At 41.9% G+C, this 26090-nt stretch overlaps 1 protein-coding gene and 1 pseudogene across 1 annotated transcript; both read right to left on the minus strand.

Annotated features, from left to right (window-relative positions):
• Positions 1-675: 675 nt before the first annotated feature.
• On the minus strand, positions 676-3179 carry LOC147443701 (receptor-like protein kinase THESEUS 1 pseudogene; annotated as a pseudogene).
• Positions 3180-3187: 8 nt separating this feature from the next.
• On the minus strand, positions 3188-4422 carry LOC147443702 (uncharacterized). The gene has a single exon (XM_086526504.1). It carries the CDS (start codon positions 4169-4171, stop codon positions 3203-3205), a length of 969 nt encoding a protein of 322 aa, XP_086382630.1. The 5' UTR covers positions 4172-4422; the 3' UTR covers positions 3188-3202.
• Between the last annotated feature and the right edge of the window lie 21668 nt (positions 4423-26090).

The raw sequence follows: 26090 nt of genomic DNA on the forward strand, positions 1-26090 counted from the left end.
GCTTGAATGAATGCACATACATCTAGTGTCTAACCCAAGTTTTCTTCAAAGCAAGCTTATAAGCTTAAGGACCTTGGAAACAACAATGTACTATGCACAGAGACAACCAAAATTAAAATACATGAATGCTTGCATGCACTAGTAATACTTAAGGCTTTGAGGTCACAATATCAACATCAACATAAGTATAGTAAAACATATGAATGCTTGTACAATAGTACCTCTAGGAAGGAGTGGAGGCCTTGCATGAAGCAGTAGTGAACACCTTCTTTGCCCTCTTCTTGGCAAGGGATGTCGATGGTGTAAACAAAGGGGAGTCCCGATGGTGGAGGAGAGGGAGATGGAGAACGGGCTTTCCTCTTCCTCCGCCCTATTGACTTGCTTTCCTTTGCCTTAACTGGGGGAGTCACTTGGCCACCAGCGTTGCTCGCTCTCTACAACTGTCAATGAGCAGGCTTCATAATTGTTCGGTAACGTGCCGGCCCCCACTACTTTTACACACGTAGTGAATTTCTATAAACGATTCAAAAGAATAAACATTTTGAATGATTCAATTCTTAATTTAAAATATTCAAGTAAAATTTATGTTTCCTCACCTAGCTACCAAACATCCCATCCCCTTGCTACAATCCCCAAAAATAAATAGCTAGTGAACCACCTATTCATGCATATACCCTACTCGGCCAATTTCCAAAGCACATCACCCATTGCCAGCCTGTCAATGCCTTGCTCAACTAAGCACCTCTCAATTGTCTCCCCATACTTTCTTAAAAGAGCTAGTGCTGATGGTTCCTACAAAATGCGGATCCACTATCTGGTCAAGAACCCCATCTTTTGCCAATGCATGGCCCACTTTTCTATATACACTCGATCCCGAGGAAGAGTTGGGTTGATCATAGAAAGCGCGCATCACACCATCAAAACCACACCAAATGAGTATACATCTGACTTCTCTTTTAATTGTTTCCTTCTAGCGTATTTGGGATCAAGATAGCCAAAGCTTCCCTTTACAACACTGCTCACAAGTCTGATGAAGAGGCGGTCCTGGTTTCGACAATCCAAAGTTTCAATAACTTTGGCGACCAAATTTTCATCCAAAAGTATGTTGGCTGTCTTCGCATCGCTGTGAATGATTCTTTGTGCGGCTCCTGTGTGAAGGTATGAAGCCCTCTTGCTACACCAATGCTCGGGCTGGTCACCATGTATAAATTGTGTCTATCGCGTGCGTTCAGGGACTATTTTAAAAACTCCTTATCTGTGAGCTTTTCACAAATAAAATACACCATTTTCCTATGAATCAGTAAATTTTTTTCTCAATTCTATTTCATGGTACCCTTCTGTACGTGAAAAAAATAAAATTTAATAACCCCTTCTATTGCACTCATGTGATAGTCACCTAATTATTTAGTGACCCCCGAGCACCAATGCAGATGTCTAGTCTTTGCCTCCATGACAATGGAGGCCATATAAACGGAGTCTTAGAGGCCCATTTGCCATATACTCATATACCAAAAGCATCTCACAACTTTCATCACAATACCCAATAAGGGAGACAAGATGCCTATGGCAGAGCTTCAACAACATGTCGATTTCTGATTGAGATTCAGTTATCCCTTGCTCTTATCTTGGATTCCCCCTCCTTATTGTGACTTTAGTTGCCTCATTCATCATGCCTTTGTAAACCTTGCCAAACCCTTTGACTCTAGGCACGTGAGATTAATCAAAATTGTTTGTAGCTTCCAAATTTTCTGCAAAGGTAAATTGTCGGACCAAGCTTGAAGGCACGGATAAGACATAACTATTACTGCCACTCATGTGAGAAAATGTGGAAACCTTGCTTGCCATGCTTGTAGAGTTCTCGCCATGTATGAGTAGATGCAACCATGCAGACAATGAGTGCTTGTAGACCTTGGACAAGAAGCCCTACAATGATAAGAACCATAACTACCACACCCTCATGGCACCACCGATAATGGGTGCAATCTTGGACTTGATAGAGCCTAACTGTGAGACGATAATTGTTAAGCTTCCATATTTCAATGCCATTGAAGATTGCATTGTTTTTTGATGTTGCAGCGTTTAGGGTCAGACCTATCTGGATCCATAGACTAAAAATGCAACCCAAAGAATTAATACTGAAGTCTCTGTAATATGTAGAGCTGCCCCTTTGACATAAACAAGACTAATTGAGTGATAGATGTTATGGTTCCGAAGGTAGATTTGAAATATCCGAGCACCTGCTATGCTAAAAACAATCTCATACAGATGTAAGTGCACAACGTAGACAAACTCAGGATCCATAGAAAACACTTATGAGATGTTGAAAGAGTTGTCAAGCATTATCCTCCATCTGCAGAGTTGTGCTATAGACAACAGGGGGTGCAATGTACATAGGTAGGGGCGGCAAGTAGAAAATTCCATTGCACTCGTCGAGACATTCATCACTCCGACTATAGAGAACAAATTTGTCTCATTTGCCTCCCATGTGCTAAAAAGACCAGTAGAATCATCGCTAGGCGATATGCTCAAACCACCCACATTGATTCTGTACATGCATTCAACAGTTGTCGATTCCATACCGAGAGGCTCCGACGAGTTCATGTGAAGAGGGCTCGAGTTGTCAACGAGGATGTCAGAAGGCATAGAGACTACTTCAAGTGTATTGAAGAAGGCATGGGAGACCTTGGCAGGCTCAAATGTGATGAGTGTTGAGATAACATGCACATCACACACTAGCTTAAACATGTGACCCCCCGGTTTCTGGGCGCGTCGGGGAGGGGGCCCGGCGGGGATTCATACCCGCACGCGGCCGAGGGAACTTCTATCTTCAAGGGGCCCGGCGGGGATTTATACCCGCGCGCGGCCGAGGGACAAGGTGTTGCTTCAAGGGGTCCTGGCGCGGACGGCACCGGCTCAGGAGGGCCCGGCTCGGACGGGACCGGCTCGGGCGTGGTTGCGTTCCATGGGTCGACGGCCGTTTGCGTTTCGCGGGTCTTCGCGGGTCTCGCGTTTCGGGTCCCTAGCCCCACGTAGCCTCAGGCTCCGCCGCACTGCCGACGGGTCATAGCGTGCCCCGGGGAACCTTGCGTGGAGTCCCCACGGTGCGCGAGTGCGTGGAGTGAGGCTAACGTGCCTAGGTGGGGGGTCCCCTCCCGTGGCCGGTCTTCGGGAGGCTCATACCCCTTATAAAACACATTACTAGTTACATCCATGCTGCTCTTGCAAACGCCATGTGTGGAAAATGGCTTGGATCATGCCACGTGGGGCTAATAAAAAGAAGAAAAAACGTGGCTGATGGAAATCTCAAAAGGGTGATGGAAATCTGAGAAGAAACGGGGGTGATGGGAATCTTAAATGGGTTTCGTAACTTCTTACCCACGCTAGTGCCGTTCTCTGCAAGGCGAGCACATGCCCACACAGAACTATCCATCCTTCCTATAAAGCATATGGAGGCGGTGACCTGAATTTCCACCAAGTTTTCCCCTCCCATTGACGGCCTCCCGCCCCCCTTAAAAGCTTCGTCAATGGCCTCTATCAGCTCACTCCCCCCCGACGACTCCACCTCTGCCTCCTCTGCATCGTTCTCTGCTTCCTCCACTTCTTCTCGATTTTCTTCATTGTCGTCTTCACCACACCGCAAAAGTGCATCAGCCTGTCTTCCTCGCCGCGGCCAAGTGAAGGCTGCGATTTTTGCCTCTCTCTTTGCTTCCATTGCTGGCATCTTCGGTTTGAGGGCAAAGGGGGACAGTGCAAATGTGCAAGCCAATTCAGGCGAAGAATTGGGTCGGCATCCATGCATTTTTGAAGTAGATGTGGGTGATGACAGAAGGCTCTTTTCTAATGAAGAGGGGATGGAGCTCAGCTCGCCTGGTTTGGGTGTGTCTGCATCTTCCTCACCGGAGTCCCAAGGTCGTCCCCATTCAAGCGCCATTAGTTTCGAGGGGCGCGTACAGCAAGTGTGAAGGAGCGATTGTGCTCTACAGAAGGGACAAATTCTTCTGCCAGTGAGAAGGGGAACATTTTTGCTAATGAATTGGGAGCAAGAATGGCCCAAGGCTTCATGTCGATCAAGGGGTTTGTGCCGCCCATCTCTGCATTGCAGGGAAAGATGCAGGGAAGCAAGCCTTTTTTGTTCATATACATATGCGTATAGGCATCGGTCTCTTACCATCGCTTATTTTTTTGATGGTCATCGCTCATTCCGCATACAATCGCCCCAAAATACATGGGTTTAGGGTTTTTTCGTGGGTATAGGCAGCGATCTGTTACCATCGCTTATTTTTTTTGATGGTCATTGCTCATTCCGCATATACAATCGCCCCATTTGTACTCCTATCATATGCATCTGTTTAAGGAGGCATTTTCTTCCACCCTTCCCTGCCTTGTGGTGGTGCTCTTCGTTGTACTGGATTTGAAGACTCTCTCTCTCTCTCTCTCTCTCTCTCTCTCTCTCTCTCTCTCTCTCTGTGTGTGTGTGTGTGTGTGTGTGTGAGAGAGAGAGAGAGATTACCTTCTCTCTCGTTCGTGTGTGTGTGTGTGTGTTGTGAGAGAGAGAGAGAGAGAGAGAGAGAGAGAGATTTTGAAGTTCTGTGCTGAGAAAGATGCAGGGAAGCAAGCCTGTCCTTTGGATCTGCTCCTTGTTGTATACCGAGTTTTACTGTCACGCGTGCATCAGTTACCATAGTTACAACTAGTCTTGCTTGGTGGGCGTTGCTATAGAACATCTATAGCTGTTTGTAAAATTGTCCATTTTCACGTCTTTCTCTACACCTGTTCGACCAATGAGACCAAGGCACATCTCTTCGCCGAGCGTCTCGCTATGAAGCGACACAGAGTGAAAATGCTAATTGTACAGTAGTGAGACCAAGTCACATCTCTTTGCGGTACTTCTTGCGAAGAAGCGACATAGAGTGAAAATGCTAACTATAGAGTGCACTTCATGCAAAAAGTATGGTGGAGAATTGGCACTGTGGTTGTTCCAAGAATTATGAGAAACGGAAGTCGTGCCCTGTCCAGTAGGCTTTATGCGTTGGACCAAGTAAATGCATAGGCATGGGGAATTGGATGCATATGATGGATCTTGCCGTGTTGTCGAGTCGGAGTTGTGGTTGTGTAGTCGAAAAGTCTATTGTTGTGAATATGTTTGTTTTTTGGCTATCTTCACCATATTATGAAGCTAGTTTTCATGCCGAGACTTGCAGCTCTTCTGTGGAGCTACCCTTGCTTGTTGCGAATATCAACATCCTTGCTATCCTTGACTATGCACCACCCATGTGCTGCCACTTGTTGGCACGGCACAAGCCCAACTTTGTTGAAAAATCACGAGCCCTTTCTTGTGCATCATTCATGATTGCTCTCTATCGTCTATATATTTGACACCTCCATGAAGCTTTACTAGGTTGCATAGGTGTAGACTCATCCACTTGCCCAGTTTATGCATATAGGATATATAGCTATAGGCATAATCGCTTTGTTCCGTAAAGGTTTGAATGTCTCATGCATTGGAGCACTGTTGGATACTCGACATAAGAATCTGGCAGACCAAACTATAAGTGTCCTACACGGAAGCTTGTCAAACCCATCCATTTGTCTCACTATCTCTTACAGTAAGCTTTCCATGATACATGGTGCTAGCAGAGAGGGCAAAAGCCTTATGATGTTTATAGATTTGAGTAGAAGATACCTTTGGTAAGCTTCAACAGTTACCATTGGCTATCGTAAAGCATTCAAAACCATCTAAGACTTGGCGAAAGTTGATAGAAAGATCAAGATTACAAATTGTGCAGGGATAAGATGCTAGACTTGTGAGTGGTCTATAGGAGAGAAACTTATGCGCTTTGGATGAAAGGTACTTCTTCCTTTGAGTTCTAGGTAGGTGCAGGTGTCACTTTACAAGATGTCCAGCGCATGCAAATTTCTTTAAAGATAGTGCGTGGTAGGTGCACTTGTCACTTTACAGGGTGTCCAGCACATACAGGTTACTTTAGAGAGTATAGAGTTCGAATCTCTTTGTAGGTGTCGATATTAAAAGGTATATATACAAAAAGTACAATATCTTTTGCTTTACAGTTCAGATTGAATCCATTTTTTCAGAAAGTGGAATGTGACGTCATGGCTTAGGTAGCGTTGACACGCGATAACAAATCGGCAATATTATTTTTGCACCCAGGCACATATTCATAAGTCACATCAAAATGACTTAGCTTGTAAGCCCATTCATTTCCCACCTTTTCTGCATTCTTTTTTTGGAGGAATGTATCAAAATGTTTTACATAAAAATAATCGAAATGATAGCACATCATTCACTCCAGCTAGCAATTCTCTTTGGATTGAATGATACCGTTGCTCAGCATCTTTGAATCTTCCAGGAGCCCATCTACAAATGATAAGCGTATCATTCACTTGTTCACATAGTATTCCTCCCCATGCCTCTTCAGATGCATCTGAATATACAATAATAGGATTGTGCGTAGGGATTTGTAAAGGAGGTAATTTATGGCAAATGTCCTTGATTGTATGCACAACCATAGACAAATTTTCAGATCAAAAGAATTCCTTGCTTCGTTCCAGCTACTTGAAGGGTAGCAGGTCTTTTGCCAAGTGTGGATATTGTGGCGCGATCCATTGCAGGCATCCTACAAATGACTAAACCTGTTTACGATCCTGCAGAGCTGATCTGGAGATTCCAATAACTTCTTTAAAACATGTTCTTGCATTTTGATACAGCCACAGAAGATCTCCATCCCCAAAAAAGTAGTCTGAGGTTGACAAAGCTCCATTTTCTTGAGACTAAGAACCTAGTCCAGTATTTTGAAGCTTTTGCACAAACTGCTTAAGATGTTTAATATGACTTTCAACATCTCTGGAGTAGACTATGATATCATCAATATACAGTAGTAAGAATTCTTTGCAATCAGAGAAAAGAACCTCAATTCTTTCTTGACAGAGTGAGGGAGCAGGCTTTAGTCCCATGGGTAAGACTGTCCATTCAAACATTCTTTGGGGGACAACGAAACTAGATTTGTATCGATCAGTAGGTCTGATCTTAAATTGCCAAAATCCACTCTTTAAATCAAATTTGGAGAATATCTGACTGTCCTTGATTCGGTGGAGCAGATCATCCTTTAGTGGTAAAGGAAAACGTTTGGCCTCTAGCCAGTCATTGATTGGTTTATAATTAATGACTAGCCTTTTCTTCCCTCTCTTTTGCTCTGAATGATTATTTACATAAAACGCTTGACAAGCAAAAGCATTATTAGAGGGGACAATTAAACCAGTTTGTAGTAGCTGATCAATTTCTTCCTTACATAGCTTTGTGTCTTCCAAAGACATTCCTGGGTGAGTAGCCTTTAAACCTGCGGGTTGTGGGGTACCAGGTAGTGAGACCCAGTATTCTTCTTTGTCCCAGAAGGCTAAGGGGTTTTCACTAGTTTGCTTAGCCAGATGATTAGCAAGTGATGGGAGTTCAGCATGATGTTTTAGTTTTTTCGGCCTCAAACCATGCCAAAAAGCGTTCATTTCTGTGAGGATTAGGGAGTGTGGGAATTACCCTCCCCAGAAAAAGAGCTCCACGAGCTTTAGTAAGCACAATATAGGGTTTGGCATCAAGGCGAAAGCTGATAGAAATATCAAGATTTACCATGTAGGGCGTGAGCTGAGATATGATATCAGCACCAAGAGTAAGGTCAGTGTTAGGATGAGGATGAAGATAGAGAGTGACCTGCATCTTAGCATGGCCCAAAGCCATTTTACACATGACAATTGTAGAAATGCGCCCACGAGTGTTGTTTGCATAAGAAACAGTAATACCATGAGAAAGCTTGGTTACCAAATGTTGAGGAACCAGAGCTTGGTTGATGTAGGAAACAACAGATCCTGAATCCCATAAAGCATCAAGTCTAAAAGATTGCTCACTTGGGAATTTGATCCATGCTTCAGAGTAGAAGGCTCGATTGTATTTGGGATCAAAATTGATGATACTACAGCTGTTTATGGGCTAGTAGGAATCCAATCGGTAGGGTCTTCATTAGCTATATCAGTCATAGCAACTACATTAGACAGATGGTTAGCTACTTCATAAACATGATCAATCTTTGTTTCTAGAGTAGCTAATTGGCTTTCAACAGAACGAATCTGATTTTGTAGTTGATCACATTTAGCATGTACCTCCTGTATAGCTTGGAGAATAGCTTGATCATTCTTGCTACAAATCTGAATATACTCACAAGCTTCTGTTAGAGGCTGATCTCTAGTGGTAGAAGCTTCAGGTATATCTTCATCAAATTGCACTACTGATGGATTCTGAGGAGTTTTTTCTTGATATCTACTTGTTTCCTTGTTGGGAAAGAAACGAGTAGAAGTAGCTTCTCTGCTCTGATGAGGTGTAGGAGATTCTCTTTTATGATTCATCATTTTGCGCCAATGTTCCCTTAGGGCAATCGCAGGAGCATCTTCAACCATATCTCTAAACAGAGGCAAAGGTTGATATCTCTGTTGGTCTTTGTGGGACAGATCAAGCTTGAGTGGCAGATACTTATTTCTCCATTCTTCCAATTATTCAGATGAGCTAGAACTTGACCCTGGAATAGATGATTGTTGCTTCTTTTGCCTAGGAAAGGAAAAGGGTTTCCTTACCATATTCCGTAGTCGAGGCTCGTTGTCGTCAGACAAAACAGGTTCCTCTGGAATCTCTGAAGTAGATGAATTTTCAGAAGAGTCTGAAGTAGATTGTTCATCAGCATCAAAATCAATGTTCTCGGCAATAGGAAAATCCTTTTTGTGCAAGGTATTGCAATAGATTACCTCGTATTCGTATCGATCCTTTAAGACAGTATTCCCAAATTTCTTTTTTCTTTTTGGACATTCAGGAGCGATATGTCTTGGCTTGTTGCAGATGTAGCACTTCACTTGCCTTCGTTCGTCTTTACTCAATTTCCTTTTTCTGCGAACCATTTTGAATTTCTTGCCAAATTTATTTCTTCGAGCTTTGACTTTATAGTTGCATTCTTTGGCTGTTCTGCATCCAAAGGCCTTAGCTTTTGTTTCCTTTTCACAGAAACTTGTATTGAATCCTTTTACCTGCTTTATTTCTTTCCTTACTCTTATTTTAGCACATTCTAAGTCAGTGACTTCATCAATGAATGAATTTATATGTGCTAGAGAAAGATTTTTATCTACATGCAAACCTGCAGTTTTAATCCTTTCTTTAATCAAATTAGAGAAAGGAAAAATTTTCAGACCAAAAGAATTCCTTGCTTCGTTCCAGCTGCTTGAAGGGTAGCAGATCTTTTGCCAAGTGTGGATATTGTGGCGCGATCCATTGCAGGCATCCTACAAATGACTGGACCTGTTTACAATCGTGCAGCTGATCTGGAAATTCCAATAACTTCTTTACGCACAATCCTATTATTGTATATTCAGATGCATCTGAAGAGGCATGGGGAGGAATACTATGTGGACAAGTGAATGATACGCCTATCATTTGTAGATGGGCTTCTGGAAGATTCAAAGATGCTGAGCAACGGTATCATTCAATCCAAAGAGAATTGCTAGCTGGAGTGAATGCTGTGCTATCATTTCGATTATTTTTATTAGGAGTGCCATTCACCCTACGAAGTGATTTAAAACATTTTGATAAATTCCTCCAGGAAAAGAATGCAGGAAAGGTGGGAAATGCTCGCATCTACAGATGGGCTTATAAGCTAAGTCATTTTGATGTGACTTATGAATATGTGCCTGGGTGCAAAAATAATATTGCCGATTTGTTATCGCGTGTCAAAGCTACCTAAGCCATGACGTCACATTCCACTTTGTGGAAAAATGGATTCAATCTCAGCTGTAAAACAAAATATATTGTACTTTTTGTATATATACCTGCACTCATCTTGAATATCGACACCTATAAAGAGATTCGAACTCTATACTCTCTAAAGTAACCTGTATGTGTTGGACACCCTGTAAAGTGACAAGTGCACCTACCACGCAATCGAATTCGACGAAGCTAATCCCTCTGGAAAGTGGAGCTTACCAAATGTATCTTCTGTTCAAATCTATAAACATCATAAGGATTTTTCCCTCTCTTCTAGCACCGTGTATCATGAAACACATGGAAAGCTTACTGAAAGAGATAGTGAGACAGGTAACCATATTATCCATCTCTTTGAAGAGCTTTCTGAGTTCAGGCAAAAGGCCTTGAAGAAAGGTTGTCATAATAATCAATATCTAATTCTCCTAAATGATTTTCTCATATTAAACTGATCATTTAATGTGGGGAAGTGCCAAGGGAGAAAAAGTTAGAATATTGGTTAAGTTAGCAGACCGGCCACAGTAGGGATCCAAAGGAGGGAAAATAGGGATCCAAAGGGGGGTCCATCTGCAAAAGAGCCATGTGAAACAATGGGCTAAAAAGACCCTAAGGTTCAACCCATTAAGACTTCCAAAATACTAAGGTTCCAAAATTCAAAGGTTGTGTCCAAAGGTCAACCTTAGGGAAAATTGGATGCTTAGTGTGTGCCCAAAAAGTCTTTCTACATCCCTACATGGGAGGGGGCGAGCCCCAAAGCTAGGGGATGAGAGAGAAAGCCACACACACACACACAGGCTCCCTTTACACAAAGGGAATGAGGGACACATGTCAGCTCCCTAGGCCAGATGCCCACAAGGTGTGCCCAATTCCTATTGGAAGACCCTTGAAGTGGACCAATGAGAATTAGGCTAGAGTAAATCTAGTTTAATTAATTTAAAAACATTTAATAAAAGAAACCAATAAGAATTAAGTGTCATAGAAGACTATTGGGCAGTCTCCCAAGGGGTCCAATGAGCATTCAGGAGCCCCATGGCTTGCCTGATTCCTATTGGCCAGGAGGCAAAGGGGTCCAATGAGAGTTTAGTTTAATTATTTAATTACCTAAAGCTCTCACAAAAGGGGAAAGGGGGACACATGTCAGAAGGCTATCACTTATGCTGCTTAATCCCTATTGGCTTGACCTGGGGAGGTCCAATGAGGCAAAAGCCAGACTAATTTAGCCGCTAGGGCTCGCCCAAGAGAGGGGGGGGGCTGATTTTTGCTTGGCATTAACACACACACTCTCACACTTGACCATGTGTGAAGGGAAAATACTCTATCTCCTCCCAAGCTTTAATGGAGAGCTCATCACCTACTCCAAGCTTGTGAGATAGAAGCCTACATCAACACTCTCTTGGCATGTGGATGCAAATCCAACCAAGAGCCAAGCTTCAATGCATGCTCATCTTCTCTACCAAGCTAATTACTAAGCTAAGCTATGCTAATATGAGTGATTATGTGAGGAGATGTACTTCTTTCTCGTAAGATACTTCTTTTTCCTCTCAATCTACTCTCATACCCTGCTAGCTCTCACCATCTTCGAAGGTGTGTGAGGTCTTGGGTCTGAGAACGGGGATAATTCAAGTTGTGTTTGATTAAGTGTTTTGCTTGGTGTATGAAGCTTCCATCTTCATTGCACTAGCTAGTCTTGAAGGAACACAAAGAATTGTATTGTACAATGTCTCTCTTGATGGGAGAAACCATAATACAAAGCCTTTTGGAGGGGGGACCGGCTCCATGCAAATCCGGTCCTCAACTGTTGTCAATAGCTTAATTGCTCTCTCTTTTGAAAGTATTGTCGATGCTATCTAACTAGGTGTTATGCTTTTTGTTGCTCTCTCCACCCAAGCACTCTTGTAATTCTCATTAGGAATCTATTCTAATGAAATGCCCACTATGTTCATGCTAATTTCCGCTACAAATAAGATTTTAGGCCATTAAATGTTACATTGGTATCAGAGCTCAAGGTTTCTCTTTTCTTGCTCAAGAAGGGAGGTCCTCAAGCTAGCTACAAATGGTTGGTATTATTAATTGCCTGTGAGTAAGTAGAATAGGGATTTTTTAGCCTTGCAGTGCGCCTGCCTTTGTGCAGTTAACGGGGCATCACCGTCGAGAGCTATGGTCTTAATAGTGGAGTCCTACGGGGCTTGCCTACGGCTTAACCACTATTGAGCTATTAGAAGCTTGACAGGAGCCGGTGCTGTTTTGGTGTCGAAAGACCCTCTCTTCTATTCCTTGCAATTAATGGTATTCGAGCCGCGGGTACAGTAGCTTGAGTGCTTTTTCTAAAGGGGTAAAGAGGAGTAGCAACTAGGGCTTGAAGTGCCAAAGTACACCTAAAAAGTTTACACCTAAAAGTTGTTAGAATGGCTGACAATATTAAAGAGAGTGAAATTAATGTTGATAACTTTGATTTTGCTCATGAGCAAGCTACTAATGATGCTTCAATGCTTGTTAATTATCTTGTTTCTAGGCTTCAACAAGCCATGGGCAATCCATCTCTCCAAAGTGAAGTGCAACGGCAGCTCCGTGCTCACGGGATTCTCCAAGCTCATCACCATGACGAGAGAATACCTAGGAAGCCTCCTTGTGAGACTACCAAAAGAGGTCTCTCTCCGATTCGGGAAGAAGAAGAGAATCCATATGAAGGGCTCAAGAACTTACTTCTTGATGATGCATCTCCTTCCCAAAAGAGAACTCAAGAGCCTCCACCGAAGGAACGAGAAAGAAGCGAGTCTCCCGCCACCTCGGCGGAGATGGCTCCACGAAGACGGCGGGCTAAACGCTCTCCATCACCACCAAAGCGGAGAAGACCATCACACTCTTCTCCACGCCATAATTCAAAGAGGGATGATAAAAAGCAAGAGAAGAAAAAGGCGAGAAAGAGGACACCCTCTTCTCCATCTTCTTCATCCTCTTCCTCTTATGAAAGCTATGGTGAAGACGACAAAGATCAAGACAAGAAAAAGGCGAGAAAGAGGTCACCCTCTTCTCCACCTTCTTCAAATTCTTCATCTTCTGAAGAAAGTGATGGTGCAACTTTTGAACCATCAAAAAGAAGAGGCCATAGGAAATCCTATGCCGCATGGAAGAGGTCGTCCAAGCTGAAGAAATTCAAAGAGGGAGGGAAGAGCATCTCTTTCCTTACCTATGATGGCACCTTCGGTGCTACAGACAAAGTTTTGGCCTTTATCCAGCAATTCGATGCGGCGTTTGGAGATGAGGGCTTCACGGAGTCCTCTAAGCTACGCCATGTAGCTATGCACTTTCAAAAGTCCGCCAGACAATGGTGGTCTAGCCTACGAGCCAACGGTGAAGCTCCACGAACATGGAAGGCTTTAAGAGCTTCCATTATGAAGCAGTTTTTGGCCACCGATGCCAAAGACAAAGTACTCACCGAATGGCGAAGCTTAAAGCTCTCTCCCAATGAATCCATCCACAAATATGTAGACAAGTTTTGGGACCTACAACTCAAAGCCACTGTCTTCAAAAAGTTGGATTTTGGAGAGCAAAAGCAACAATTTTGTGCGGGCTTAACCGAAGAAATGGCGGAGTATGTCAACTCCCAAAGGCCACGTACCATATCGGCGGTAATACACCATACTATGGTGGCCTCGCGAATCAATTTCCAAACGGGGGGTAAAAGAAATAATAAGCCCCCGGAAAACAAAGGTTCCAATGAGCCTAAGGGGAAGGACAATGTCCAAAAGTCTCCTAAGGGCAATTCCAACAAAGCTAAAGAGAAGGGAGTTTACAAAGGAAAGAATAAACTCTCTCCTGAAGAGCTTGAGCGTTATCGTAAAGATAACCGGTGTTTCAAGTGCGGCGAACAAGGGCATGCGTACCGCGCTTGTCCCCAAAAGAACAACCGCCAAGATCCTCCTAGAGCTTCTTTGGTTGAAATCCAAGAGGAGGAGATTCACCAAACTCACCACAAAGGATCTCCTCTATGCCATGCTTGGGGAAAGGTAAGAGAACATGATGCTTTTATTCTCTTTGACCCTGGTTCTACTCACAATTTCATATCTATGGAGTTAGCCACCAAGCTAGGCATACAATCCTACGAGATGGGAGATATCCTACCCGCAGACAGTGCCTTCAAGGGGCAAGAAGCTTCAGTCACTCCCTTAATCGGGAAATTGAGGCTTCATGTTCAAGGCTATGTGGACAAAGAGGACTTCTTTATCTCTCCTCTCAAGCATGAGGATGTAATCCTAGGGGCACCATGGTTTGACCGTTTGGCTGCCCATGTTAAATTTCCTGAAAGGAGAATCTCCTTTAAGTTCAGGGAAAAGGACATGTATATAGATGCTAGGGAGATGGGTAACAATCCCATTGTACATACACCAGCTTTCAACAAGTCAATAAAGAGCTCTATTTCCGTGTACATGATTTTTGTTAAAGATTCTCAAAATGAACCTAATGCTTTAGCAAAAGAAAATAAAAGCAACCAAAAGGAATTAGAGTTATCCAATTTTCTCAAGGGGTTTCAAGATGTCTTTATTGACGACATCCCTTGTGAGCTACCTCCTAAACGAGGTAATGACGACCATGCAATTGAACTTCTTCCAGGAAGTTCACCGCCTAACAAACCTCCTTATAGAGTTTCTCAAGCTCAACAAGAGGAGATTATGCGGCAAGTGCATGAGTTAATTGAGAAGGGCATGGTTAGGCCTAGCTCATCTCCATTTTGCTCACCTGTGCTATTAGTGCAAAAGAAAGACGGCACATATCGTATGTGTGTCGACTATAGAGCACTAAATAGGATCACTATCAAGAATAGGTTTCCCGTTCCACGGGTAGAAGACCTATTTGATAAGCTACAAGGATCGACCTACTTCAGTAGGATTGACCTAAAAAGTGGCTATCATCAAATAAGGATAGTTGATCAAGACATTGTAAAGACCGCATTTCGTACTACATTTGGTCTTTACGAATACATTGTCATGCCTTTTGGCTTGACTAATGCACCAGCCACATTTAACCGCTTGATGGAGAAGCTGTTCAGACCTCATCGAACCTTCACTGGAGTGTTCTTTGATGATATTATCATCTACTCTAATTCATTAGAGGAACACAAGCAACACCTCCAGGTAATATTTCAAGTTTTAAGAGAGAATAAACTTTATGTTAATCGAAAGAAAAGTGAATTTTTCTTGCAAGAGATTCAATATTTAGGTCACATTATCTCTCAAGATGGAATCCAAATGGATCCATCCAAGTTAGAGGTAATAAAAGGATGGCCTAAACCAAGGAATCTTCATGAACTAAGAAGCTTTATAGGTATGTGTGCATACTATAGACGCTTCATAGAAAAGTTCTCACAAATTGCGGGACCATTACATGACCTAACAAAGAAAAATGTTAGGTATACGTGGTCTGCTAAGGAGAACAATGCTTTCGAAAAGCTTAAAGAAAAGCTTATCTCTCAACCTGTGCTTACACTACCGGATCTCTCAAAACCATTTGAGGTCCAATGTGATGCTTGTGGTGATTGCCTTGGGGCTGTTCTGCTCCAAGAAGGGCACGCCATAGGCTATGAGAGTCGAAGGCTCGACCCTGTTGAGCAAGCTCTAGGCATATACGAAAAAGAACTCCTTGCAGTTCTACATGCCTTAGACTCATGGAAGCACTATTTATTGGGGACTCCTTTCATTCTGCGAACGGATCACCAAAGTCTTAAGTACTTCATGACGCAGACCAAGCTCTCCGACAAACAAATGAGGTGGGCAAATTTCCTTTCGCAATTTCATTTTCATATTGCTCACATTGCTGGCAAGCATAATCAAGTAGCCGATGCACTCTCAAGACGACCGAGAGTGAATGCGGTTTCCATAGCAACTCACAATGATCTATCTTCAATGATAGATGAGTATGCTATTGATCCCGATTTTAGAGATGTGATTTCAGCCCTTGCATTAGGGAAGAAAGAAGAACCATTTACTTTACAAGATGGTTATCTTCTCTATGGCAATAGACTATGCGTTACTAACTCACTACGTGAGAAAGTAATGTATGAATCTCATGCTCCCCCATATGCGGGGCATAGAGGGATTCAGTCTACCCTAAAGGGAATTGAAACATATTTCTATTGGCCTACCATGAAAGTGAACATACATGAGTATGTTTCCAAATGTGTGGTATGTCAAAAGACAAAATTTGATAGAGGGAAGCAACTTGGATTGCTTCAACCCTTGCCAATCCCTAATTCACCGTGGGAGAGCATATCCATGGATTTTATCTTTGGATTGCCTAAGTCTATCCATGGGAATACGGAATATGGACGATAGTAGACAGGTTTAGTAAACAAGCTCATTTTATACCTGTCAAAAAGACTATCAAAGCCCATCAAATGGCAACCCTCTTCATTTCACAAATTTTCAAGTACCATGGCTTGCCAATGTCCATAGTGTCGGATAGAGATCCTAGAATGACCAGTAATTTCTGGAAGGGTCTCTTTGAGAATTTAGGAACAAGGCTAAACTTCTCTTCGGCCTATCATCCACAAACTGATGGCCAAAGTGAAATAGCTAACCTAACTATTCTCGATCTACTAAAAGCCTATGTAACGGAAGTAGATCAAAGATCCCAATGGGAGAAGTACTTACCCTTAGTAGAGTATGCTTACAATAACACTGTACATACTTCTATAGGAAAAGCACCTTTCGAGGTAATTGAGGGAAGATCAAAAAGTCCCTTGCTACTTAAGGTACATGGGAAGATCTTCGCTGCAGATGAGTATAGCCGAGACCTACAAGAATCTTTCCAAAAGATTAAGGATGCTATCTCTATCTCACAACAAAGGCAAAAGGCTGCTGCTGACAAGCACAGAAGAGCCCAAGCCTTTAAAGAAAACGATTGGGTCTTGTTAAAGTTTCCCAAGGCTCGATTAAGGCACACGACGGGCAAGAATCCTACGGGCCACCAAAAGTACTATGCTAAACTAGCAAAAAGGTACTATGGTCCCTTCCAGATTCTTAGGCCAATCAATGAGATGGCCTATCAACTTAAGTTGCCCAATCATTGGCTCATACACAATGCTTTTCATGTGAGCCTCTTAAAGCCTTACAAAGGAGAGCCACCTCAAGAACCAACTATTGAAGACCCACCGGAGATCGAGGACCACGAGGAGGTGCTGCAGCCCGAGTCCATTCTCCGACATGAAGACAAGGTATTAAGAGGCGGTAAGACTATCCGACGATATCTTATTAAGTTTAAGAATTATCCTTTTGAAGATGCTAGATGGATGCAAGGCATACAATTAAAGGATAACCTAAACCTTGTCAATGCTTACAATGCTTCCCAAGAGTAAGCAAATGTACAAAATGTTAAAAATGAACAAATTTTTTTTGTCTTATAAGACTCTCTTTTTCTTTATTTGTGCACAAAAATAAAGTAGTATGCATGCTTAGATCAAGTTTGCGGAGACGACGTCTCCCGAACACCAAGTAGAGCTTGTCACTCTACTATGGAAGACTGATAGGACTAATGTGCAGACATGCTTGCGGCAGCCTCAGGCTCTCAAGCGCCAAATGGACTAGTCATCCATTATGGAATGATGTCGTAGGGTAACATAGGGATCCTCTACCCGCTAAGAAAAGGACTCATACATATGCTTTATCTTCTCTACACCATAGTCGAGGACGACTATGATTTCAAGAGAGAGGTAATGTCATAATAATCAATATCTAATTCTCCTAAATGATTTTCTCATATTAAACTGATCATTTAATGTGGGGAAGTGCCAAGGGAGAAAAAGTTAGAATATTGGTTAAGTTAGCAGACAGGCCACAGTAGGGATCCAAAGGAGGGAAAATAGGGATCCAAAGGGGGGGCCATCTGCAACAGAGCCATGTGAAACAATGGGCTAAAAAGACCCTAAGGTTCAGCCCATTAAGACTTCCAAAATACTAAGGTTCCAAAATTCAAAGGTTGTGTCCAAAGGTCAACCTTAGGGAAAATTGGATGCTTAGTGTGTGCCCAAAAAGTCTTTCTACATCCCTACATGGGAGGGGGCGAGCCCCAAAGCTAGGGGATGAGAGAGAAAGCCACACACACACACACAGGCTCCCTTTACACAAAGGGAATGAGGGACACATGTCAGCTCCCTAGGCCAGATGCCCACAAGGTGTGCCCAATTCCTATTGGAAGACCCTTGAAGTGGACCAATGAGAATTAGGCTAGAGTAAATCTAGTTTAATTAATTTAAAAACATTTAATAAAAGAAACCAATAAGAATTAAGTGTCCTAGAAGACTATTGGGCAGTCTCCCAAGGGGTCCAATGAGCATTCAAGAGCCCCATGGCTTGCCTGATTCCTATTGGCCAGGAGGCAAAGGGGTCCAATGAGAGTTTAGTTTAATTATTTAATTACCTAAAGCTCTCACAAAAGGGGAAAGGGGGACACATGTCAGAAGGCTATCACTTATGCTGCTTAATCCCTATTGGCTTGACCTGGGGAGGTCCAATGAGGCAAAACCCAGACTAATTTAGCAGCTAGGGATCGCCCAAGAGAGGGGGGGGGCTGATTTTTGCTTGGCATTAACACACACACTCTCACACTTGACCATGTGTGAAGGGAAAATACTCTATCTCCTCCCAAGCTTTAATGGAGAGCTCATCACCTACTCCAAGCTTGTGAGATAGAAGCCTACATCAACACTCTCTTGGCATGTGGATGCAAATCCAACCAAGAGCCAAGCTTCAATGCATGCTCATCTTCTCTACCAAGCTAATTACTAAGCTAAGCTATGCTAAGATGTACTTCTTTCTCGTAAGATACTTCTTTTTCCTCTCAATCTACTCTCATAACCTGCTAGCTCTCACCATCTTCGAAGGTGTGTGAGGTCTTGGGTCTGAGAACGGGGATAATTCAAGTTGTGTTTGATTAAGTGTTTTGCTTGGTGTATGAAGCTTCCATCTTCATTGCACTAGCTAGTCTTGAAGGAACACAAAGAATTGTATTGTACAATGTCTCTCTTGATGGGAGAAACCATAATACAAAGCCTTTTGGAGGGGGGACCGGCTCCATGCAAATCCGGTCCTCAACTGTTGTCAATAGCTTAATTGCTCTCTCTTTTGAAAGTATTGTCGATGCTATCTAACTAGGTGTTATGCTTTTTGTTGCTCTCTCCACCCAAGCACTCTTGTAATTCTCATTAGGAATCTATTCTAATGAAATGCCCACTATGTTCATGCTAATTTCCGCTACAAATAAGATTTTAGGCCATTAAATGTTACAAAGGTCATCAGTTTATGCATATAGGATATATAGCTATAGGCATAATCTCTTTGTTACGTAAATGTTTGAATGTCTCATGCATTGGAGCACTGTTGGACACTCGACATAAGAATCTGGCAGACCAGACTATAAGTGTCCTACAAGGAAGCCTGTCAAATGGACCCATCTATATAGAACGTTTTCCTAATTTCCCTTGTAGTTTGACAGACAAATACTTTGATGAGATTGTGTCTCTATTGATCAAAACCCATGGTTTAGATCTTATGCATAGTTCAGATCATCTCCAGATTGCATATCGCATGATCATTCAAACTGTAAACACATGTTTACCTTCTGTATACAATTCTGGGTATCTGAAGGAAGATGCATCTCTAGTCAAGGGACATAATATTGTCATGAAGGTAGATGAGACCACTCAAGGCACCTTACCTGAAATGGTTTCCTGGCAAGAAGTTACATTCCCTGATGAATGGCAGTTAGATATTTCTAAAAATATTTTAAATGAAGTCACTGCCCCTTCTCCCCTACAAGTGTAGAGGCTTGGATCTACAGACCAGTACAAGATACTGGGCTGCTCAAAGTTAAGGAAGCAGTTAGATGTTGTACTAGCTAAACCCCAGTACTATGCCTCTTCTTCAAGCTCTGCCGAATCTCTTGTAGCCATACGGTCACCACCGTCTCTGGACTGTCTTCACCCCGAAAGCTACAAAGATTCAGAAGGTTTATTTCGGTGCAAGTTATGTAATCTCATCATGGCGTCTGCCTATGTTCCTAATGGCATTGATATCTTGAATGCTAAGGACATCCATGATAAAGATTTGTCTCATAGTATGCCATATATTGTGCCTTCACCTACTACCAGGCTACAACCTTTGGAGTCCTCTTCAAATTGGCACACTAATGCTCTGAAGGAACTTGCTGCTCTGCAGTATCAGGTACTCAACAAACTTGCTGCTCTGCAGTATCAGGTACTCAACAAACTTTCTTTGCTTACTTCGTCCTTACCTTCTTTTCCTCGGGGGGTAATATATCAAGACATGAAAGATAAAAAGGAAGGAAAGGAAGTAAAACCTGTGGAGCCTGTGCAATTGATTCAGAACCACAATCAATCCAGTGACAAGAATTTCCCAAGAATGTTTTCAACTGTTTTACATGAACCCACCATCGAATCAGTAACCCAGCTGCCTGCAAACATGTCACCGTTTGCCCTAGAAGATTTAGAGGATGGGTTTAACCCTAATGTTGGGTTTAATCCCAATATTAGATGGGGGGTTAATGCTCAAGTCCAGACTTGGGAAAAGAGGAAACAACAAGAAGAAGTTGTCAGAACTATCCTACCAGAGGATAGTGAGTGGACAGTATTCCATGATGACGCATGTGTGGAATATCAAGAAGAAGAATTGGAGGAGCTAGATGTGCTGTTACCCCAAATATTTTCTATTCTAGAAGCCTCCTCTTCTGATGAGTCAGTAATTAACTCAGAATACCTGCTCTCTTCTGATGAAGAAGATAGGATAATAAATCCTGTCAAAATGGAAACTGAAGGAGTCAAGGTTGAATCACCTTCATCCACATCCTCAAATTTAAAGGGAGTAACAAAGATCGGAGATATGACCATACTTGATATCGACGGTCTTTCCCAGGAGCAGATTTGGAAAGTGTTCGAATTCATCTACAACTCAACCCCATATGGAATCAATTATAAAGATCTAACACAGAGGCAATCTCTGTCCATGATTATAGCAGGTTTTCCGGGGATGTTAAGAGCCTGGTGGGATGATCTCAGTCCGAACAGTAAAGCCTACATCATGCAAGGTGGGCCTGAAGGACGAGAGAATTTCGATAATGTAATTTCACTATTTTTTGCAGCTCTTGTTATGCAGTTTTTAGGATCCACCAATAAGATACAGGAGCGCAATAAGGAAGCTTTCTTCAGAAGCAGACTCTGTGATTTGACCCAGGTTAAGAAATATCAACAGCATATGACACAGCTAATGTATCATTTCCCTGGGGGTTATTTCAAAACAGAGTACAAACAATACTACGTGAATGCTTTCCCCGAGCCTTTCTCTAATTTGATTAAAGAAAGGATTAAAACTGCAAGTTTGCATGTAGATGAAAATATTTCTCTAGCACAGATAAATTCATTCATTGATGAAGTCACTGACTTAGAATGTGCTAGAATAAGAGTAAGGAAAGAAATAAAGCAGGTAAAAGGATTCAATACAAGTTTCTGTGAAAAGGAAACAAAAGCTAAGGCCTTTGGATGCAGAACAGCCAAAGAATGCAACTGTAAAGTCAAAGCTCGAAGAAATAAATTTGGCAAGAAATTCAAAGTGGTTCGCAGAAAAAGGAAATTGAGTAAAGACGAACGAAGGCAAGTGAAGTGCTACATCTGCAACAAGCCAAGACATATCGCTCCTGAATGTCCAAAAAGAAAAAAGAAATTTGGGAATGATGTCTTAAAGGATCGATACGAATACGAGGTAATCTATTGCAATACCTTGCAGAAAAAGGATTTTCCTATTGCCGAGTACATTGATTTTGATGCTGATGAGGAATCTACTTCAGACTCTTCTGAAAATTCATCTACTTCAGAGATTCCAGAGGAACCTGTTTTGTCTGATGACAGCGAGGCTCGACTACAAAATATGGTAAGGAAACCCTTTTCCTTTCCTAGGCAAAAGAAGCAACAATCATCTAGTCCAAGGTCAAGTTCTAGCTCATCTAAAGAATTGGAAGAATGGAGAAATAAGTATCCGCCACTCAAGATTGATCTGTCCCGGAAAGAGCAGCAGAGATATCAACCTTTGCCTCTATTTAGAGATATGGTTGAAGATGCTCCTGCGATTGCCCTAAGGGAAGATTGGCGCAGAATGATGAATCATAAAAGAGAATCTCCTACACCTCATCAGAAAAGAGAAGCTACTTCTACTCGTTTCTTTCCCAACAAGGAAACAAGTAGATATCAAGAAAAAACTCCTTAGAATCCATCAGCAGTGCAATTTCATGAAGATATACCTGAAGCTTCTACTGCTAGAGATCAGCCTCTAACGGAAGCTTGTGAGTATATTCAGATTTGTAGCAAGAATGATCAAGCTATTCTCCAAGCTATACAGGAGGAACATGCTAAATGTGATCAACTACAAAATCAGATTCGTTTTGTTGAAAGGCAATTAGCTACTCTAGAAACAAAGATTGATCATGTTTATGAAGTAGCTAACCATCTGTCTGATGTAGTTTCTATGACTGATATTGCTAATGAAGCCCCTCCCGATTGGATTCCTACTCGGCCCATAAACAGCTGTAGTATCATCAATTTTGATCCCAAATACAATCAAGCTTTCTACTTTGAAGCATGGATCAAATTCCCAGATGAGCAATCTTTTAGACTTGATGCTTTATGGGATTCATGATCTGTTGTTTCCTACATCAACCAAGCTCTGGTCCCTCAACATTTGGTAACCAAGCTTTCTCATGGTATTACTGTTTCTTATGCAAACAACACTCGTGGGCGCATTTCTACAATTGTTATGTGCAAAATGGCTTTGGGCCATGCTAAGATGTAGGTCACTCTCTATATTCATCCTCATCCTAACACTGACCTTACTGCTGAGATTGAATCCATTTTTTCAGAAAGTGGAATGTGACGTCATGGCTTAGGTATCTTTGACATGCGATAACAAATCGGCAATATTATTTTTGCACCCAGGCACATATTCATAAGTCACATCAAAATGACTTAGCCTGTAAGCCCATCTGTAGATGCGAGCATTTCCATTTGATTCACTATGTGAAAAAGTGAATGATACACCTATCATTTGTAGATGGGCTTCTAGAAGATTCAAAGATGCTGAGCAACGGTATCATTCAATCCAAAGAGAATTGCTAGCTGGAGTGAATGATGTGCTATCATTTTGATTATTTTTATTAGGAGTGCCATTCACCCTACGAAGTGATTTAAAACATTTTCATAAATTCCTCCACTAAAAGAATGCAGGAAAGGTGGGAAATGCTCGCATCTACAAATGGGGTTACAAGCTAAGTCATTTTGATGCGACTTATGAATATGTGCCTGGGTGCAAAAATAATATTGCCGATTTGTTATCGCGTGTCAAAGCTACCTAAGCCATGATGTCACATTCCACTTTGTGAAAAAAATGGATTCAACCTCAGTTAAAGCAAAAGATACTGTACTTTTTGTATATATACCTGCACGCATCTTGAATATCGACACCTATAAAGAGATTCAAACTCTATACTCTCTAAAGTAACCTGTATGTGCTGGACACCCTGTAAAGTGACAAGTGCACCTACCACGCACTATCTCTAAAAGAATTTGCATGTGCTGGACACCCTGTAAAGTGACACCTCCACCTTCCTACACCTACCAAGCACTGGCGTATGCTTGAAGCCATCCACACACCTCTACTATCAAGAAGAGAGAACTCAAAGGAAGAAGGCTTTAGTCCCATCGGTAAGACTGTCCATTCAAACATTCCTTAGGGGACAATAAAACTAGTTTTGTATCGATCAGTAGGTCTGATCTTAAATTGCCAAAATCCACTCTTTAAATCAAATTTGGAGAATACCTGACTGTCCTTGATTCGGTGGAGCAGATCATCCTTTAGTGGTAAAGGAAAACGTTTGGCCTCTAGCCAGTCATTGATTGGTTTATAATTAATGACTAGCCTTTTCTTCCCTCTCTTTTTCTCTGAATGATTATTTACATAAAACGCTTGACAATCAAAAGCATTATTAGAGGGGACGATTAAACAAGTTTGCAGTAGCTGATCAATTTCTTCCTTGCATAGCTTTGCGTCTTCCAAAGACATTCCTGGGTGAGTAGCCTTTAAACCTGCCAGTTGTGGGGTACCAGGTAGTGAGACCGAGTATTCTTCTTTGTCCCAGAAGGCTAAGGGGTTTTCACTAGTTTGCTTAGCCAGATGATTAGCAAGTGATGGGAGCTCAGCATGATGTTTTAGTTTTTTCCGCCTCAAACCATGCCAAAAAGCGTTCATTTCTGTGAGGATTAGGGAGTGTGGGAATTACCCTCCCCAGCAAAAGAGCTCCACGAGCTTTAGTAAGCACAGTATAGGGTTTGCCATCAAGGCAAAAGCTGATAGAAAGATCGAGATTTACCATGTAGGGCGTGAGCAGAGATATGATATCAGCACCAAGAGTAAGGTCAGTGTTAGGATGAGGATGAAGATAGAGAGTGACCTGCATCTTAGCATGGCCCAAAGCCATTTTACACATGACAATTGTAGAAATGCGCCCACGAGTGTTGTTTGCATAAGAAACAGTAATACCATGAGAAAGCTTGGTTACCAAATGTTGAGGAACCAGAGCTTGGTTGATGTAGGAAACAACAGATCCTGAATCCCATAAAGCATCAAGTCTAAAAGATTGCTCAATTGGGAATTTGATCCATGCTTCAGAGTAGAAAGCTTGATTGTATTTGGGATCAAAATTGATGATACTACAGCTGTTTATGGGCTAGTAGGAATCCAATCGGTAGGGTCTTCATTAGCTATATCATTCATAGCAACTACATTAGACAGATGGTTAGCTACTTCATAAACATGATCAATCTTTGTTTCTAGAGTAGCTAATTGGCTTTCAACAGAACGAATCTGATTTTGTAGTTGATCACATTTAGCATGTACCTTCTGTATAGCTTGGAGAATAGCTTGATCATTCTTGCTACAAATCTGAATATACTCACAAGCTTCTGTTAGAGGCTGATCTCTAGTGGTAGAAGCTTCAGGTATATCTTCATCAAATTGCACTACTGATGGATTCTGAGGAGTTTTTTCTTGATATCTACTTGTTTCCTTGTTGGGAAAGAAACGAGTAGAAGTAGCTTCTCTGCTCTGATGAGGTGTAGGAGATTCTCTTTTATGATTCATCATTTTGCGCCAATCTTCCCTTAGGGCAATCGCAGGAGCATCTTCAACCATATCTCTAAACAGAGGCAAAGGTTGATATCTCTGTTGGTCTTTGTGGGACAGATCAAGCTTGAGTGGCGGATACTTATTTCTCCATTCTTCCAATTATTCAGATGAGCTAGAACTTGACCCTAGACTAGATGATTGTTGCTTCTTTTGCCTAGGAAAGGAAAAGAGTTTCCTTACCATATTCCGTAGTCGAGGCTCGTTGTCGTCAGACAAAACAGGTTCCTCTGGAATCTCTGAAGTAGATGAATTTTCAGAAGAGTCTGAAGTAGATTCTTCATCAGCATCAAAATCAATGTTCTCGGTAATAGGAAAATCCTTTTTGTGCAAGGTATTGCAATAGATTACCTCGTATTCGTATCGATCCTTTAAGACAGTATTCCCAAATTTCTTTTTTCTTTTTGGACATTCATGAGCGATATGTCTTGGCTTGTTGCAGATGTAGCACTTCACTTGCCTTCGTTCGTCTTTACTCAATTTCCTTTTTCTGCGAACCACTTTGAATTTCTTGCCAAATTTATTTCTTCGAGCTTTGACTTTATAGTTGCATTCTTTGGCTGTTCTGTATCCAAAGGCCTTAGCTTTTGTTTCCTTTTCATAGAAACTTGTATTGAATCCTTTTACCTGCTTTATTTCTTTCCTTACTCTTATTTTAGCACATTCTAAGTCAGTGACTTCATCAATGAATGAATTTATCTGTGCTAGAGAAATATTTTCATCTACATGCAAACCTGCAGTTTTAATCCTTTGTTCAATCAAATTAGAGAAAGGCTCGGGGAAAGAATTCAGGTAGTATTGTTTGTACTCTGTTTTGAAATAACCCCTAGAAAAATGATACATTAGCTGTGTCATATGCTGTTGATATTTCTTGACCTGGGTCAAATCACAGAGTCTACTTCTGAAGAAAGCTTCCTTATTGCGCTTCTGTATCGTCTTGGTGGATCCTAAAAAGTGCATAACAAGAGCTGCAAAAAACAGTGAAATTACATTGTCGAAATTCTCTTGTCCTTCAAGCCCACCTTGCATGATGTAGGCTTTACTGTCCGGAC

This window comes from Adiantum capillus-veneris, chromosome 13, assembly GCF_014529385.1.
Source record: "Adiantum capillus-veneris isolate H3 chromosome 13, ASM1452938v2, whole genome shotgun sequence".
Taxonomy (NCBI): Eukaryota; Viridiplantae; Streptophyta; class Polypodiopsida; order Polypodiales; family Pteridaceae; genus Adiantum; species Adiantum capillus-veneris.